This window comes from Callionymus lyra, chromosome 1 (assembly GCF_982586985.1).
Source record: "Callionymus lyra chromosome 1, fCalLyr1.hap1.1, whole genome shotgun sequence".
Lineage (NCBI taxonomy): Eukaryota > Metazoa > Chordata > Actinopteri > Syngnathiformes > Callionymidae > Callionymus > Callionymus lyra.
This window is the reverse complement of record NC_141818.1, coordinates 24,134,992-24,154,075: the sequence shown is the minus strand read 5'-3', so window position 1 is coordinate 24,154,075 and position 19,084 is coordinate 24,134,992. Positions and strand designations below refer to the sequence as shown.

The window sequence follows — 19,084 nt, the reverse complement described above, 5'->3', positions numbered from 1 at the left end:
TAGTGCTCTCCATCACTTTATTACCTGTCAAGTACAGTAACTTACAGTACCCACAAGTAATAGAAGTATTATTAAGAAACTAAAATCAAAGGATTTTTGGTTTTTATGTTGTAATGTGTGGATTTAAATTTATTTCCCCCATAAATACAGGAGTAAACATGGAAATCCAGGGTCACAGGAGTCTTCTGCTGAACATCATCTTAAAGATTAAAAAGACATGTGTTGTTTCACAAGATCATTTTGATTTTCACTTTAAACACCCGATTTTTGTTTTCATTTACACGCATTCCGCTCCAGTTCAACAAGCGAGTCCAGTCCACTCCGTCTCGTGTTTTCCCCCCTCCTCTGTCTGCTGGGGTGATTACTCTGATTTACTCTAACCCACTTGGTCCCCCCAGAGACTCCTTCCCTCTCACACACACACAAACACAGCAAAGGACCTGCTCACACTCACCCCAGTGGGGCAGAGGCTGCAAAGCTTTGACCCAGTCCCGACCCGGCCCCGGATGGAGGTGTTCTCACTGTTGGATGGAGTAACCGCAACACTCTCAGACTGAAGTTGGGACGACTTCTGCTCTGCCATGGAGTTGGGAAGAGTGTGGTCCAGATATCAGAGGACAGTGCTCATCACCATGATGATGTTCAAGTTAGGTAAGCATCTTCCACATGTTTCCAGTCTTAGCGTCTCCCTCCTCATACACACTGGCTGAGCTTCATTCTTTTGGTGCTGAACAGACTCTGAGCAGAACTTTCAAAATCCTACTGACCCATTTTTTCCCGCGACCTTTGCTTGAGTCTGAAAACACGTTGTAATAGTGAAGGAGCGACGACAGGCACCGGCTGGCTGGGTGGCATTGTTAAGCATCACCATAGAAACAGGGGGTGAGCGTCCAACTCCACTGCTCCCCAGCATTTTTTTGTTCCAGCTTAAAGTAGGGGGGTGATGTGGGGTTGGTGTTAGGGGGGTGGGTCGGTTATTAAGAAACTAGACAAGAGACTTGCACAGGGCAACTGAAGAAAGCAAAGGGTTGCAGGCATGGCTGTAAATGGAGATGAGAGGACAGTGGTTTATTTTCAGTTGAAAAAGGAGTGAATGCTGATGCTTTCTGCGATGAATCGGAGATGCCCCCCTCTTCTCTCTTGGCTGCCATCTACAGATGACACACTGTGCACGTTAAGCTTTCAGAGCAAAACTGTGACTAATTTCAGGAAATTTATTCTCAGTGAGTGATTCAAGTGGATGTCCTTCTTGTTTGATCCAAAAATAAGTTTCTGTGGTGACTGGCCCAGTTCAGTCTGTGAGTTCGAGACAACCGTGATGCAGCAGGACTTTATCGTGTACGTCTCAGACTGTGACCCACTCAGAGAGGATTTGTGCATTTTTCACTAAAGCAGAGTAGCCACCTGCTGAGGGGCCTTCGGCAGCACAAAGCCCAGGAAGAGCTGCCAGTCTGTCAGAGCTCAATAACATTCCTCTGAGCTCGACCTGAGTGTAACCTGCGGGTTTCATTTGTTCTGTGATTAGATTCTTGTCATTTCCTCCGAGCCACATGTAGCTCTCCTGGTATCGACCCCGGTGAACATCAGTTCTGTTCACGTTTGACGCTGATGGGCTTTTTATTTATGCCTCGGTGCCTCGGTCTGAAGAATTGAATTTTCCCCTAAAAAAAAAACTTTCATTAACAGAGATTTGAGCTTTTGAGCAGAAATGATAATCAAAATGGCTTTGGATATTAATTTAGTCATTCATATTTATCAGCTGATGTCCAAATGAATGCAGTGATTTATTGCACAGGTTTACTTTACAAAGGTTTACATTTCTTTGCACCACAGCAAAAATAAAATAGATTAACCACCATAAAAACATAAAAAGGAATCTGCATTAGCTCTCCCTACTCTTTTTCATTGCACATTAAAAGATGGGGAGCCCCATTGAGACACCTCAAGAAATAAAGTGTTTTTTTTAACAGCAATACAGGTTTAGACCCTTGTGTTATCTCCAGAACTAGATATAATTGTTTTCACCAGCTTCAACAAATATGTAGTATCAGTTTGTTTTGATTCTATTTACATTATTCCTATTAAATCATGTGTGTTTCATAGTTGCTGTACTTTTGCAAGAACACCTTCCTGCTATCAAAACAAAGGATAAAACAAACATGCCATTCTGATGACATCATAGCTCCTTTGCCTTCACATCTCATGGGACTTGCTGGCTTGTCAGACTGAGGCTCCTTTGACGGCTCACAGTCATGTCTCTGGAGAGCGTTTGAACCATCTACCTGCTCCATGTTATCACCAGCATGAGACACTTGTACCAGTCAGTACCAGAGGCCGGAGCAGCCATCAGCATGATCTATGGAGTGCTGGAGTTGGGCTAAAAGGGGGGCATGTGTGGGAGTCACCGCTATCAATTCCCTGGAATGTGTCAGAGCCTGATGGTAGGATGACTAAGGTGGGATCACTCACTCCTTAAAGAGGACTCATGACTCTCCCGGGTTCATGTTTTGGTCTGTTTGACATGGTAACAAAACTAACAGGTTCTTAAAGAAGTGGGGGAGATAAAGTAATCATCCCCCAAAAATGTTAAATATATTACGTAAGCTTTGCCAAAAAAAAAAAAAAAATCAACATCAAATATTGACATTTACTTACATATGATGTTTAAAGACACAATGATAGAGATTAAGGGAGACCAAAAAATCATGTCACAACTGAGACAGAGGTTGGAACATTAAAAAACAAAACAAAAAAAACTTTCGATTCGTTTTTTATTGGACCTATAGAAAAATGTTTTTTTTTTCAACTGTATCCAAAACCTAAACAGCATCTGATCACGAGGAAGATATGAGGAAGGTGTGGTGGGGGTGAGCAGTGGGGACAGACAGAGAGATAGCGAGAATGACAGGAGGAGGATAACTCTGATAAGAGAATGTAACAGCAAAAAAAATAAACAAGTGGTACCATGAAGATAAAAAAAAGCGTTGTATGTTTAACTCTGTGTTATTTCTTCCTTTGATTTGGTGTTCCTGCAAAAGTAGAGTAACTACAAAAAAACACATGAATTAATAGAACCAAACCAGGGAGCTTTTGTTTATTATAATAATTATATATATATATATAATAATTATTATTTATCAAAGTGCTAGAGATAAGATCAAGCCAAAAAGTGACATGAAATTACTATTTAAATTGATCCTGCCTGCGATTAAATAAATAAATAAATCACACATTCAAAGCAGTAGCTGGTCAATATCGTCAATATGGTTGCTACACTGAAAATAAGTGAAATTAAAGCAAGTGAAAAATCTCTTGATTGGATTTATTGAGTTCAAATGAAAACACGCAAATGATTCATCCTCTTAGTATAACCCCGATGTTAAATATGTCAGATGGGATTGATTCATCTGAGATATTGTGACTGACCAAGATTCCGTCTATAGACCACAATATATGTCACTAAAATGTTGCACTTTTTTTTCAGTTGTGGCAGTGTAGTGACCGAAGAACAGTCGCAGCACAATTAGAAGAGGTTTAATCCGCAGCACTGACAGATGCCACATATGTCATGTATTAAGTTGACTTTTTACACCATCTGTTATGACCTCAGGTCCAGAAAAAAGTCAGGGTTTTACTCATCATTACCTGAGTGGTTTCTAAGCGTCTTCAGAAGGTCAGACAAGGAACTAGCCTAGTGTATAATCCTAGCAGCAAATCGGGTCAAGCCATATGAGGAGGAAAGTTTACTCATGTATTGTCACTACCTTTGTTGATGTGTCATCCGGATCAATGTTGTCGATTTAATGCCAAAACCATTTTCAACATAAACGTTTTACGGTGGTTTATAGTTCATGTCTTATATATTATGTCTGATGTATTATTTTCTTCCCGCCAGGTTTTCTGTGTACTGCAGCATCAGACAAGTGTCTTTCCTCGCCCTGCAACAATGGCGCCACATGTTTGGAACACATGGGGGACATTGTCTGTCTGTGCCCTAAAGGTCCGGTGTGGTACGCCGGTCCATACTGTGATGAGCTGTATGACGCTTGTGTAGATGCAGTGTGTGCCAACTGCACCAGTGAAGTGGGCACCGGCATCTACACCTGCCACTGTCCAGAAGGCTTTACCGGCCATAACTGCAGCCAGGAAGTGGATGAGTGTGAGAGCAACCCCTGCACAGGTGCTCGCTCCGTCTGCATCAACTGGGTTAATGGATACTCGTGCCACTGTCCGCTCGGATCAGGAGGGGGGGACTGTGAGAGGAACACAACCATTTGTTCAGAGGAAGCCTGCAAGAATGGAGGCACTTGTATGGACGTACCCGATGTGGGGCACCAATGTCAGTGTCTCCCCGGCTACGAGGGGAGCGACTGTGAGCAGAACGTCGACGAGTGCATCTCACAACCTTGTCAGAACGGAGCCATCTGCAAAGATGTGGTCGACGGTTACCAATGTTTCTGCGTGCCAGGCTTCCAAGGCTCCCACTGTGACCTGGACATCAACGAGTGCGCCTCTCGACCCTGTCGGAACAACGGCACGTGCCGGGACGAAGTGGACCACTACTGGTGTGAATGCGTTCCAGGATATAAAGGTGATGTGTCTTCTGAGTCGGAACATGCTGACTTGGTTAACTCTCCACATCGACCGTCTTTTCTTTGTTTCTCAGCTCTTCTCTGAAGCTGCTTTTCACACATCGTCTTCCAATTGAAATTCACTACTTGATTCTCATATTGGTCGCCTCACAAAGGTTTAGATCCACAATGTTATCATGAAATAATAGAGATGAGAGAGTACTTGCATATATACACATGTTTTAAGACTGCTTCAACCATCAACATTTAACTCAAAAGATAAAAAATACAAAAGTCCAAAATCATGATAAGTTTACTCAAGAAATACATGATTTATGAGGCAATGAGATAAACATTTATCAGGCATTTTCCATTTTAGATCATTATATTAGTTCAAAACTGTTTTTTTATTTTAATTTTTTTAATAAAACATCAAAGACATATTTTTGAAATTAAATATGTCATGAGGGTGAATCCTATATAAAAAAAAGGCTTTTTGAGGAGAATTCCTCAAATAAATCTTTTTTTTTTCCTCATCTACATATTGAGACAGAAGAAGACATTTGTTCATTGTTGTCTGCACAGATACTGTTAAATATTTTTGTTAAATTTTAGACATTCTATAACTACATCTTTAAAGTTAGCCCAAGGTCCAAGCCATGAATACAATCAGAATATCCATTCATCCATAAATAGTTTTTGCCTTACTGAGGGAATACTGTGATAACAGTAGCCACAGTATAGAATCTGTAAATGCTTGCATTTAAAGATCATTATGAAAAATATCAAATTTTTAAATTAAGTAAAAAAGTTAGTATTATTACTGAAACTGTCAGATAGAACATTATATATATTATTTTTAGGCTAACTTAGTGTTCAAAATTCAATTATCATCATGACATACTTTGTTTGTCTTAAACTAATAATTTCTATGACTAATAATGTCATGTGTCGCTGTGACGTGAAGAACGTTTCATGTGTGTTGTTGGGGACCAGATCTAGAACTAGTCTCTGTTCGTCTTCTCGTCTGCAGGGATGAACTGTGAGACTGAGATCGATGAATGTGAGCCTCATCCCTGCTTCAACGGGGCCACCTGCCACGACCACATTGCCATGTACAGGTGCGAGTGCCTGGCAGGCTTCCAGGGCCGTGACTGTGAGGTGAACATTGATGAGTGTGCCAGCACGCCGTGTCAGAACCAGGGACAGTGCATCGACAAGGTCAACAGGTGAGAGGTCACATGGCAATTTATGCACTGAACTCATGATAGAATCTGATGTATTAGCATATTTGAAATAAACAAGTGAAGATCTCTCGCTAAGCTCAAAAAGAAAAAGAAAAACAATGGTTCTCACAATGCCATTATGTTCTTCACTAAACTTGTTTACGACTTTATCAATGTTCGAGATATCAATCGTTGTTAAATCAGTTCTGTGATTGCACTACAAAGGACTGTTGTTCTATGACATATTATTAAATACGATCATTTTAAACCACTCTGAAAATCACATTTCTAAACCGTCAATAGTTTTCATTTCAGATCTCACCCTATATTTCCACATAGGACAGCAGAGTGTGACAGTGTCGTTGACCTCTCAATATTATTAATGTGTGACTTCCTAACATCATAATACCACAGGTTCCCCTGATCAAAAAAAACATTTTAGAAGTTGAAATGAAAAATGCACTGAATTATTATTCAAATAAAACAACAAATGTATTTTTCTGGATCAGTATCCAATTTAAAAAACCTTTAAATAAGCCCCACTTACCAGAGAACCCTGTATTTTCTTTTATTACAATACATTTTCAGATTACATTTTCAGATTAGGGCATTATAAAGTAACCAACTATTGGCTTTTTATTTGATAGTGACTATGTCAAAAATAAATTACAGGACGATTTTATCTTTTCATTCACCAGGAATGAAGGGGAAATAGAATCTTGAAGAGAATCTGACTGACTGTGATGAAGGAATGTCCGACTACGACTAGTTTTATAAATCATAAATGATGCTTATACAATACTAACCATGCACTCAGGAAGTGAGGACACATTTAGATCTTTTTACATAAAAAAGAGTGAAGTTCAATGTTTTTTCCAAGTGTTGAGTAATCTGATGTAGGAAACAAAATTGAATCAGCTGCGTCTGCCTTGTAATCCTTCATTTCCACGGTCATAATCTGTACTGTTTAAAGTGCACATTTGTTATTCATTTATTTGTTCTTATCATTCATTATTTCTGCAATATCTCAATCATTAAGAATTATTTGACTCAAGATTCCTTATAAACTATTGATATGATTTACATGTGCTATTATATAAATATATGCTACTAACGAATGCATTCTCTGTGACAAAAAGGTTTGTTGAATTGAAAGACAAGAATAATTCTGCAGCTCTTCTCAAATAGTCATTCATTGTGTTTTTACACAAATTCAGCAAATATAAAATTTAAAAAATAAACAACTCTTTTTCAAATATTTAGAGTAAATAAGCATAAAGCTGTCATCCGTCGTCTCATTAGAAAATACAGAAAACATTTTTTTTATTGTAATTGTTTGTGTGAAAATAAATGGCAGGTTTTAAGTTTAAATTGTTTTATAAGACGAGATGAGCATAATTCAACCGGTATGTCCAGAAATGCGTCTTATTTTAAGATAAGACTGGTGGAAAAACTGTTGGATAATGTGCATGCGTGAAGAGCAAGGACCTTGAGGCCGATTGGAACAAGTGAGGACGTGAGACAATTGTCAGTGGGAAAAGAAAAGGCAATTTAACAACTGGATTTTCAAAATATAAAATCAGTAAAATATCACAAAATCATGAAAACTAAAGAATTTTGAAAGGATTCTTTGTACCCCAAAAAAAATTTTAATCCACGACTTGTACACAAGGACTGAAAATCAGCAAAAAAATTAAATTCATTAGGTTTGAGAATTGCACATAATGCTGACAGAATTACCCAATGCAATTACATTGTGTGCATTTGTTTTCCATGAAGCTTCCTGTGCGACTGTGACGGGACTGGTTTTGTTGGTGTCTATTGTGAAGAGGAAATTCTTGAATGTGCATCGAGTCCCTGCCACAATGGAGGCACCTGTGAGGAGATGATCAACCAGTACTCCTGCCTTTGCTGGGGAGGTAATCAAGAAAGAGACCTAAAGCTCATCTTCCCTTCCCTTAATACATCACACTTTACTTAAGATTCCTCATTGAATCGTTTACGTTTTATTATCAATCTGCGTCTTCAGGCTTCGAGGGTGAGAACTGTCAGGTGGACGTTGATGAGTGTGAGCAGCATCCTTGTGAAAATGGTGGAGAGTGTTTCCAGCGCTCTGATGTCCTCAACTACGATGTGTTGCCTGAACTAAGGACAGCAAGATTCAGTTACGAGGAAGCATCTGGCTTCCTCTGCCGCTGTGTGCCAGGCTTTACAGGTAAGTTCCACCGGTGTCCTTCTTCAGTCATTTCAACTTCTGATGAACACATCTTTGCAGGAGACAACTGTTCCATTAACGTGGACGAGTGTGAGTCCACGCCGTGTCAGCACGGGGGAAGCTGCCTGGACTTAGTCAACTCTTTCCAGTGTTCTTGTCGCGAGGGCTTCATGGGTATTTGACTTTATTATTCATTTTTTCTATAGTATTGTAGATGTTTAATCATGATGCACCTAAATCTGAGAGAGGTCGGTTCAATTACAGGAACAAAAAAACTTGCTTCGTCTGGGGTCTGTTCAGAAAAGCATGTACAACATAACAATGTTGTCATTAATTACTGTTGAAGTGAATAATTTTAAAACTTAAACACCGAAAACTTTGGCTACAGACTACAGTCTGAGAAGAGAGAGTTGTGATTTGAACTCAGACTTCATTTGTGATTGCAGTCACGTCACTAATTTTCCTCATTTGATTGGTCGACATTGATTTATGAAATATATATGAATTACAATGTGTGGGGGTAAAAGTAACTTTAAGAGTAGATAGGAAGTAGTATTGTGGTTAATGTAAAAATGTGATAATAAGTTAATTATTCAGTTTATTTAGTGTTGAGCAAAGAGTTTAGATGGTTGAACAATCCTGAACAATCACAACAGATTAAGCATGGATTGAAAAGTAGAATGTCTACTTAAAGAATGTTGGCATATGAAAAATATCAGGAATAGAAATTTCAAATAAAACGATTAAAATAAAACAAGTTAAGTTTTAATATCTGCATTTGTTTATTGGCAAAACTGTTACTGTAGCCATTAACACTATGATTCAGGAGCAATATACTGTATCTATCAAAGTTTATATGTTTTTATTTAGATGGTAAAAAAACGGATAATCTCTACGTGTTCTAGAAATACAGTTGATCTCTTTGACCCTTGTTAAAGAGTTAGAGTTTAAATCCTCATGAGCCAAACAGAAACAATGATGTGTAGAACATGGCAGCAAGTCTACTGGTTTAAGTACATTTCCTGATGTTGGATTTTGCTAAAAAACAAACAAAAAAAAACTTCAACCTCGCTAGAGGACTAAGTCAAGAAGCCTGCCAGCTGGAAAAAAAGGACTTAATCTACCTTTTGCTGGTTGTTTCTCGTTAGCTCCCAAATCACAGAGATTTATAAAGAGAGAAAAAAAAACATTGTCTGACCTATGAATCTAAATCTGGACTGGAACATCAGAAACAAACTCAAAGATAATTTCACAACAACAAAGAGTGTAATAGAGATGTGTAAGCATGACATATGGTCAACAAATCCAATAAAAGGTGCCATATGTCAGCGTGCAGCAGAGAATTAAATAGCAGGTCTGGGAAATTCATCGGGGGAAGAGGGGATTATGGCAAAGCTGATTAGAAGCCTAATTAAAATCAAATGAAAGACAATAGCAAAGTAACAATTGTCAGTGTTATCTCTAGTCTGACCAACAAACATTATGAGCAGAGGACATGAGAAGGTCTGAAATGATTTACCAATATTATATTATTATATATTACTAGGAAATGTGATTGTTCAACATCATAACGCGTAAAATCAGAAACTTTTATAGAAGTAAATATCGCATTTATATATACAGTATATATATATATATATATATATATATATATATATATATATATATATATATATATATATATATATATATATATATATATATATATATATATAAACGGTATTTTCTGATGATTCAAGACACCCTCTGCTGGTAGTGTGTAGGTAGTGCAGCTAACAGTCGCATCCTCGGAGCATGTATCACAGAGAGGTGTGGTGCAACACTCCTCTTCTGACAGGAACCAGCTGTTGGCTAAGCACTCTGCCAGGGCAGGGCTGCAGACAGGGAGAGGAGGTAGAAAGGGAGGAGTCTTGGAAAGGAAGGTGAGGTGGAGGAGGCTTGGCTGCTGCCTTCACACTCTCTCCTGCTGGTACAGGCTGGACAGTGAAAGGAGGAGAACTTAAGTGAGGTTTGAGTGTGAGTGGACTCGAAGGGTCATGGGTGGAGGACGGCTGCTGTTTCTGTTGTGCTGGTCTAGTGGTTTCTTCGAGCTGACAGGTACAGTACGGCGTCCCACTTCAGGAAGGGTTTTAAAAGTGTCCTGGAATGGATGTGGAACAGTTTGCACGGGTGCTAAATTGAGGTTTCATGGCTTGCTGCAGGATGTTGTCTGAAGATTTCTTAATGTTGCTATTCGGCCTGCTGACATCATGTTGATCGTGTTAGAAAGATGCAGATTTAATTCTCCATCATCATTTCCAGAAGTAATTTCCTTCCCAGTAGATTAGCAACCTGCAACTCTTCACTTTGATGATCGCCATAAATCCTAGGACAGCAAAAACTGTTTTTATTCAAATCTACATTTAGATTTGCCTTATGCTTATTGCGGGTAGTGCTGGGGAGTGAGCAGGACAAGAGGCGTTTGAAAACCTGGACACAGCACTGGACAATACATGACACATTTAGAAAGTCACCCATAAAATACATGACTACAATTCAAGCTGTCAAAATGGGATTTGATTTGAAGGCTGGTGTGCAGAATTGAGATATGCTTAAAATGGTTGAAAGGTCAACATAATAATAAAAAAAACATTACGATACTGTATGTAAATTACTTATAAGGGTGTCAAGGGTTTCAACATTTTTTGCCAGTGAGATGATATTCTACGGCCCTCCATTTAATGTTTCTATTAGTGCGCGCCAAGCTAGGGACTCCTTCTTTGAACACATTTATAATCCTTTTCCTTGGTGAAAATTACATTATGTAAAAAAAACACTTATGTTAAAGACAATTTGACGAATGTGGCGTTGTTTCCCTGAGCAACAAACTTTACTCGAATTGCTCCTGATGGTTTAGCTGGCGGACTGCGTCGCAGCCTACTCCCATCAGTGTGCTCTTTGGGTGCTGAATAAGCATTGAAAATAGCTTTATAAGTAAGAGCCATTTACCATTAATCATTTACCATATCTAAATGTGTCTATTGGCAAGAACCTGGCGATGTGATACATATGATGATACAGGGTCAACGATATGATATGACGTATTGTGATATATTGACACTCCACAAATAACGACAATATAGTGGGTGTCATTAAATAACTGAATTGCAGAACAACTGTCATTGCATACTAAACAAACAATGCTGCTACATGCATAACATCAGCTAACTAAATTGTAACACAGAGATCTATATTTGTATTTCACAGGAAAAGAAATTAAAGAGAAATCAAGTGAATATTTGTTGTTGTTAAAATAATGGATTTAAAATATCAATACAATCATGTCACACCCATATTCTTTCTCCTGATGCAGGCGTGTTGTGTGAAGTGGACATTGATGAATGCCAGAGCAATCCATGCCAAAATGGTGCCTCTTGTGAAGATGGTGACAATTCCTACCGATGTCTTTGTCCTGAGCCGGACCACGGTGTTTATCCTTGGGGGGGTCCCAACTGTGACATCTTGCTTATCGGCTGCAAGCAACACCAGTGTCAGCACGGAGGAGGCTGCATTCCATTACTATCCTCTGACGGGGAACACAGCTACACATGTTCCTGCCTGGCTGGCTGGGCCGGAGAACTTTGTAACACCTCTACCACCTTCTCTTTCAACTCAAATGGATATGTGCACATACAACTTCCTGTTGCCAAAAACAGGACTAGACGTGTAACCGACAGTTTGCGTATGCAGTTCAGGTTCAGGAGCACTCTGCCAGACATGATGCTTTATTATCGAGGACATATGGACAGCTACCTTCTTCTGGAGGTATTCAAAGGGTCCCTGAAGGCCAAGTTGAAGTCTGGAAAAGTCCTGGAGGTGGTTTACCCGCGGCCAGTCAATGATGGGGAATGGTGGCAGGTCACAGTGTCTGTCGACGACAGCCTGGTCCTGCAGGTAGAAGGTCCAGGCTGTGAGAGAGGCTGCAAGGTGAAGAATGAAGGTCAAAATCATCTGATCTTTTTTAGCCCTAATAACTTCCGACAGCTGTACGTGGGTGGAGCACCACTTGAGTATTTGGCCCACACGGCCAGTGGGACTGGATTTATAGGGTGCATGGAGGACCTGAGGGTAGACCAGAAGCTGCTGCTGCCCCAAGATCTGGTCCGAGAGGAGAACCATGGTCTGGAGCTAGGATGTGTGAAAAAAGACTGGTGTCAAAGCAATCCTTGCAAGCAACATGGGAGTTGTGTTGACATGTGGGTGCGTGCCAGATGTCAATGTCAGAGGCCTTACTATGGAGACACCTGTGATCAAGGTGAGTTTAATATTTTTGTAGAGGCTAGTTTTCTCCACCCTTGGATGGATTATAAAGATTCTGTTTACTTGTGTACATTTTGAAAATAGATGTCAACATGCATAAAGATCTTTAATGTTTTTCGACTGAACTCATGATGAGACAAATGTAATTTTTACTTTCCAATAATTTACTTTTAACTTTTGTATGAGTTTACAATGAAAGTGGAGTCACATGTCCAGGTATGCATGTCAAAAACAAAACTAATTTTATGCAAGGCATTGCTACATAGCTACTTTTCTCTTGTCTATGGGGCTCACAGTTTCCCCTAAATGTGAGTCGGAGAAGGATCACATTTATAAAGGTTCACATCGCTTTGCCCATGTGTGGTCTCTGGTTCAAGATGGTTGAAAAACAAATGTGTTTGAGGTATCCCTTGTGTTTACCCTGGGTCAAGATGAATGACCTCCCTTCCACATGGAAAGATTTATTGATATAGTGAAAGTTGGTTGGTGTGAGAGAGGGAGATACAGAGAACAGAGTTAGATAGAGGAGGTTAATACACTGTGGCGACCCCTGAAGGGATCAGCCAAAAGGCAAATAAGAAGATACGGACACTAGGGAATGTTTTAGAGACACATGCCACTAATTTAACAATTCTTTCTTTCAGAATATCCAGCCTCAACATTCGGCCACGAGAATCTTAGCAGCTATGCAGCGTTCAACATCTTAGAGACACATGGTGATGAATTCACTGTCTCATTCATCATGCGCTCTTTAAAAACCAGTGGCCTTCTCCTGCAGTTCAACAAGGAGGGAAAGTCCTACCTGACCATGTACCTGAAGGATTCTGCCATTGCTGTCTACAGCCCGTATACCACCTTACTATCGGAGGCGCGCTCTGTCTCCAACGGCCACTATAACTCTATCAGTGTAAAGATCAGCAAAGGTCATGTAGTCTTCCCACAAGCAGGGAACCGCAGAGCAATAGGGAATGTGAGTGTCGAGGCTGGGGATGTGATATATGTGGGAGGACTGCCTGCAGGCGGGAAGACCAGCGCCTGGGGGGGGACATTCAAGGGCTGTCTGCAGGACATGAGGATAGACAACAAACAGCTGTCCATGATAGAACACATGAAGAACGAGGACACATATAGCTTCAGCAGCCAGGAGAATGTGATGCAAGGATGTCTGAGCGACGACACCTGCAAGGTACGATACTTTCTTTTTTAAGTCAAACATAAATGATGAAAATGTATTGTGTGTTTGATAATAAGACACATTGGTACCCATATATCTATTGATTAAAGAAATGTTAAAACAAAGCTTGAAATGACTTTCTAGGCCACACGATTACTTATCGAGCCATCTAAAAGTAAAGGAAGTGCAGGTGAAGCTTTACTAGTCAGAGGTTCTGAAGGACACTTAAGTAGTTGGTCTTCAGTATTAATTAACACTGATAAGGTCATAAGTCCGTCTTATCTACACGTCACCCCACAATCCTCTCTTCAGCAGTCACATTGGGCCAGGGATTCCCCCTATGATCTAATCCTTCCACCTGTGTGTGTGTTTGCAGAACAAGCCATGCTTGAATGAAGGACAGTGTCGTGTGACCTGGAATGACTTCAGGTGTGATTGTCCCATCAACTACTCAGGACCACTGTGCGAGACACGCCTGTGGTGTGTGGACGAGCCGTGTGCTGCAGGAGTGCGCTGTGTCGATGTACAGGACGGCTATGAGTGTGAGTAATCCCATCAATCTTCTCTTTGAAGAAGGCAAGTCAAGTTGGGTCAGGCTAGGAGGAATTATTTTGCTCTAATGATGTTGGGCACTGTTGCGTAATACGGAACGTTTTCAGATAATTTAATCAGATAGAAAAAGAAACAGCATAAATACATTGCCTACACTCTGAAAGTAGATTTCCAGATGGCTCAACACATCAGCCATGACCACCGCACATCATACAGACCGCTGAGATACTACAGCAGTTCACATCCACACTGGGGATTGACAGAAAAAAATGTATAACCAAGCATCAGTCCCAGTCATTGCTGAAACCAACTTACATTACTCTGACTCTTTAGAACATACCACTGGGTGTGAGTAGGTTATAAAAGTATTCCATCCACCCCTCCACGATGACCCAGGTTGAGGTCATACTTCTTCGCCCTCATTAGCCGTTGAAAGTTTTTCAAGAATCTCTTTAAGTCTTCTTTATATAGTCACACCAAATGGGTCTAACAAAATTATTTTTCTCTCTCGCAGGCATAACTGAAGCAACATTCGAAGACAATCTAATCCATTATATCGCCAACAGCTCCCTCCTGAGTCCTGTGACCAACATCACAATGAGCATCAGAACTCGGGACGAAAGTGGAATTTTGTTGAAGGCTGTTGGCAGAGAGGAGCTTTTCTGTCTAGCTCTGTTTAATTCCAGTCTTCTCATCACTCTGGACAGCGGAATCACAACTGACCTTCTCGCCTTCACTAGTGACAGCCTTATTGCTGATGGGGTGTGGCATAACATCCTGCTGACCATGGCTGACCCAACACAACCTGTATCTCGATGGCGGCTTGTGGTGGATGGAGTGATAGTTGGAGGAAGCTTTGGCAATGGAGGGAATCTGAACTTCCTGAATTATACTAAAATCCAGTTTGCTGGGAACTACTCTGGATGTTTAGGGGAGGTTAGGATTGGTGGAGTGTACCTGCCACTGGTCAACGTACCAGAGGCTCCCCAGTGGAGCCGCTTCTCCAGATTAAGTGAATATGAGCCAATTTTAGGATGCCACAGTGATCCAGTGTGTGACATACAGCCGTGCCTGAACCAGGGAGTCTGTGAGGACCAGTTTAATGAATTTAACTGCAGCTGTGCTCCGGGCTGGGAGGGCGAGCTGTGTGAGAGGGACATAGATGAATGCTTCTCAAGCCCTTGTGTCTATGGCGCATGTAAAAACCTGCTGGCGGACTACCGTTGTGACTGTAAACTGGGATACACCGGGCACAACTGTCAGGAGGAGGTAGACAACTGTCTGGAGTTCGGCTGTGTGAATGGAGGGAGCTGTGTGGAGGGATCCCAGACATGCTCTTGTCTTCAGGGATACATCGGCAAACGTTGCCAGTAAGTACTGACCAGCCCTTTCAGCCTGACTAATATCAACAGCATTTTACAGAGATTGCAATTATAATGTTTATCCACTTTTTAATTAATGTTGTCAGATCTTTGAAATACTTGTTTACAATTTGAATCTGGGTCTAAGGTGGCGATATCCCCCCGTTACATGTGACACAAATACAGACTGTCTTAACGGAGGCATTTGTATTGGAGGCAACTGCACGTGTAAGCCAGGGTTCGTTGGTGCCAGGTGAGCTTCCTCTTTCTATCTCTGCCCTAACACAGTGTGTGTCCTGTCAGGAAGAGTTGTCCTAAATCACTGGTGATGTCTTTCAGGTGTGAGATAGACTTAGACGAGTGTGAGTCTTCGCCATGTCTTAACGGTGCCACCTGTCTGGACCGGCTCAACCATTTCCAGTGTGTGTGTGCGGCAGGTTTTCGAGGCACATTATGTGACAGCAACGTAAGTAGTGGTAACTTTCTATTAGTGAAGTCTCACTGACATCCAAGCTGACCTGTCTTCTCCTCCAGAAAGATGAGCTGAGGGAGCGAGTCCCATGGCTAGTGGTCACCATTCCTCTGACCACCCTGTGTGTTTTAGTCGCCATCTTGGTGGTGTTTTTTCTGGTCATGACGGCACGTAAAAAGCGGCAGTCTGAGGGAACATACAGTCCCAGTACACAAGAGGTGGCTGGAGCCAGGTTGGAGATGGGCAGTGTCCTAAAGGTGCCCCCGGAGGAAAGACTGATCTGAGGGTCATCGAAGCCAAAGCCACACAACAGAGCCTGACAGGGGGGGCGATAAAACCTCCAGATGTTGCACTCTCAGGGGCATGAGAAGAGACGGAGATGATCCGATCAAAAACATTTGCTTCCTTAAAACCCAGTGGAGTCGCCTGCCACTGCAACAGACAGTATTTATTTGTTCACTGGAGAGGTTTGATGAAACATTCAGTACTGAAGAACTGAAACATAAATGATTGATGATTGTATGCTTGACATAATCACGGATGTGGTGCAGAGATCTCTTCGCATTTGGCAGCTTGTGTTCATAGGACACGTGTGTGAACATCTTCCTTAAAGGTGTCCAGATTCATAGCACCTAATCAACTCTTTTTTTATATAAAAAAAAAGAATGGTAGTCCTGGACTGAGCCAGATGGTAACCTCTATGATGCAGTGTTTTTTCACTCTGAAATGAATCTACCAAGTGGCATCTCAGCATGGCACACATGTACAGTATGTCCAGGTTTCTTTTTTCAGTATTGTTATTTTGTGTACATAATGCACTACAAACCATTGTCAATGTATTTTTTTTACTCTGTTATACATCATTTTCTAATTAGTTATTTATACACTGTAACGATCTGTGATAGTGAAGTTAACTGGAGAAAATTGTTTAGCGAACATTCAAACCGTCTGTTTAAGCACATTTGATAATAAGCTCTACAATTTGGCTCCTGTTCTTGGGTCAACGCCACACCTACATCCCCCTTTTCCCTCGTGGAACCAAATCCTTCAAAGGACCAAACATTGGAACTTATATACAACATTCTGAATATCAGGTGAAGGTCCCTGAAGGTCTCTGTCATTCTCTTTGATTGGAGCACCAAGAGCTCTTATAGATCGAGATGGGGAGAGCAGCCTCTTTCCTTGACTACAAGATACATCTATCTAGACGATTCAAAGAAAGGATCTTAATGGGCCTCTGGAATGTTCCACTTTTGTTGGGTCTGTAGACCCCAAGATGTCCAGATTACCATGAAATGATGTTATTTGAGAAGCACGATTCATTCATCACTACGACCTGCAGGAGTTCGCTATCTGTACTTTACATTTTCATACCAATTAGATCTGTTTTATTGTTATTTCAGCTCTGTTTTAGAAAACATTTTAATTTTAATTTTAATACTTCAAAAGAGATGAGCAGGTTATATGCTATGTTGTCTGGTTAACGCAAATTAGGAAGGGTTTTTTGAATAAGACAAGACTAAGATGATCACATGAATCTGTAAATTGTGATGCTGGATAGATGATTTAACATCATAAATACACATAACGGTCTTCTTTGTCGTTTAAATTGGCCATGAGAGGCAAGTCAGTCTCCTCTACCTTAACCTTGCGCGTCCTTCCCAGGTTCTGCTAGACTAGAAGATTCCTGAACCTGCTTAGTCTGTCTCGGATTTAATGCTGAAATTACACTGGATTTGAAGGATTAGTTAACCTCATGCCAAACACACTGGATTTGATAGAAACACTGAAATGCCCTGATGCTGCATTGCAGTGGAATGTGTGACAGAAAATACAAACATTCTTTTACAAATCTACTTGCTCACTCTCCCGAATCTGTTTGTCTGCACGTTTTGAGTTGTTTTTTTTTAACTTCCCTGGTCGAATTCTATGAATTGAACTTGAAATATATGTCACAAACTGTTACAGAACTGACAGAATATAACATTTTAAAACACAGCCTTGTCTACAGAGAGGTTTAATTATTTGTTCATCAAGCAGTGTTACTGTCTCTAAATTGTACAGCAGATTTGTTTGTATTTGTAGCACCATTTTTTCATGACTTTCTTCAAAGAAAAAAAGGACAATATGGCTTTTGTGTTGCCCTTTATTATACACCTCTCAAGAGGTGGAGTGATCTCACATTAGTAAGGTGGTCTAAAGGCTGATAACAACACATCACTGCTGCACTTATAGATCTTGACACAGTTAATATTGTGACAGAGATACTGTAGAAATATAAATAGGCATCAGTTAGATTAAGAGAGATTATTCATGCAACATAAAATATAGAACCATTTTTATATCCCTCATTTATTCACACATAATTTCAAACATTAATACAAAACATTATATCTCCACACTTTATTTTTAATTTACAAACACAACAGCTGTGATTTCATGCGTTTAAGTGAAGATATTAACATTTGGATATTTTATGGAAAGTTGATTCACTTTTAGGTCATAAAAATAAGATTTGGATTTATTTCATTAATCCATTTGTCATTGACCCACCCCCCAAAAAATAAAAATAAAATAATTAACCAAAACAAATGTTAACCAAAGGTTTAGGCAGAAAATAACTTCATTGTTTGCTATTGATGCATTTGAATGAAAAATAACAATACAAAAAACAAACTTCAAATTAATTGTAATCTCTGGTTGTACAAGTGCAAATTTCATACCGAAAGTTCATGTGACTTTGACTATTATCAATATATAAATATTATGAATAACAAAGATTAATAAAATACATTAAAATGAGAGACATATACAGTTAAATTGGGCATATGACAATTAAATAAAAAAAACAGCAAATTAAAGTATAAGAAATATTGTTGTGGATCAAGTTGAACTTTTGCCATGAATTTGTGGAGCAGAAGCGATCATGCCGACGCTACCTGACAGGAGGATTCAATTCAAAGTCAATGACAAAGTATTAAACAATATATATCCATCTATGCTGAAAACTAAAGTGAAATCAATTTTTTTTTGCACAGTACGTTTGATATGGTAGTTTTTATACATATTCTGAAGCTCCTGAACACATCATCAGTGATGTAACCTGGTGTCTTAGGGTGTTTTAACTATAATACACTCTCTTACAGGCGACCTCAACATGGTTGATCAGACCGCGGTGTGTGTTCAGGTGGCATTTGCTTGTCCCAAGGGGCTT

The 19,084-nt window shown here is 40.1% G+C and overlaps 1 protein-coding gene across 1 annotated transcript; it reads left to right on the top strand.

Annotated features, from left to right (window-relative positions):
- The first annotated feature begins 313 nt into the window (after positions 1 to 313).
- LOC148088602 (protein crumbs homolog 2-like) lies at positions 314 to 16,434 on the top strand. Its single transcript, XM_087809560.1, has 13 exons — positions 314 to 651; positions 3,896 to 4,591; positions 5,605 to 5,800; positions 7,577 to 7,716; positions 7,827 to 8,012; positions 8,073 to 8,186; positions 11,365 to 12,306; positions 12,956 to 13,497; positions 13,862 to 14,027; positions 14,552 to 15,407; positions 15,547 to 15,651; positions 15,738 to 15,864; positions 15,933 to 16,434. Exons 1-13 carry the CDS (start codon positions 582 to 584, stop codon positions 16,152 to 16,154), a joined length of 4,362 nt encoding a protein of 1,453 aa, XP_087665686.1. The 5' UTR covers positions 314 to 581; the 3' UTR covers positions 16,155 to 16,434.
- Positions 16,435 to 19,084: the final 2,650 nt, after the last annotated feature.

Bases quoted from the DNA above. Each gene is read 5' to 3' on its own strand.
- LOC148088602 (XM_087809560.1), top strand. From the start codon at position 582: ATGGAGTTGGGAAGAGTGTGGTCCAGATATCAGAGGACAGTGCTCATC. The intron at 5,801-7,576 runs GTGAGAGGTCAC...TTTTCCATGAAG, and splicing joins TGCATCGACAAGGTCAACAG to CTTCCTGTGCGACTGTGACG. The intron at 7,717-7,826 runs GTAATCAAGAAA...CTGCGTCTTCAG, and splicing joins CTCCTGCCTTTGCTGGGGAG to GCTTCGAGGGTGAGAACTGT.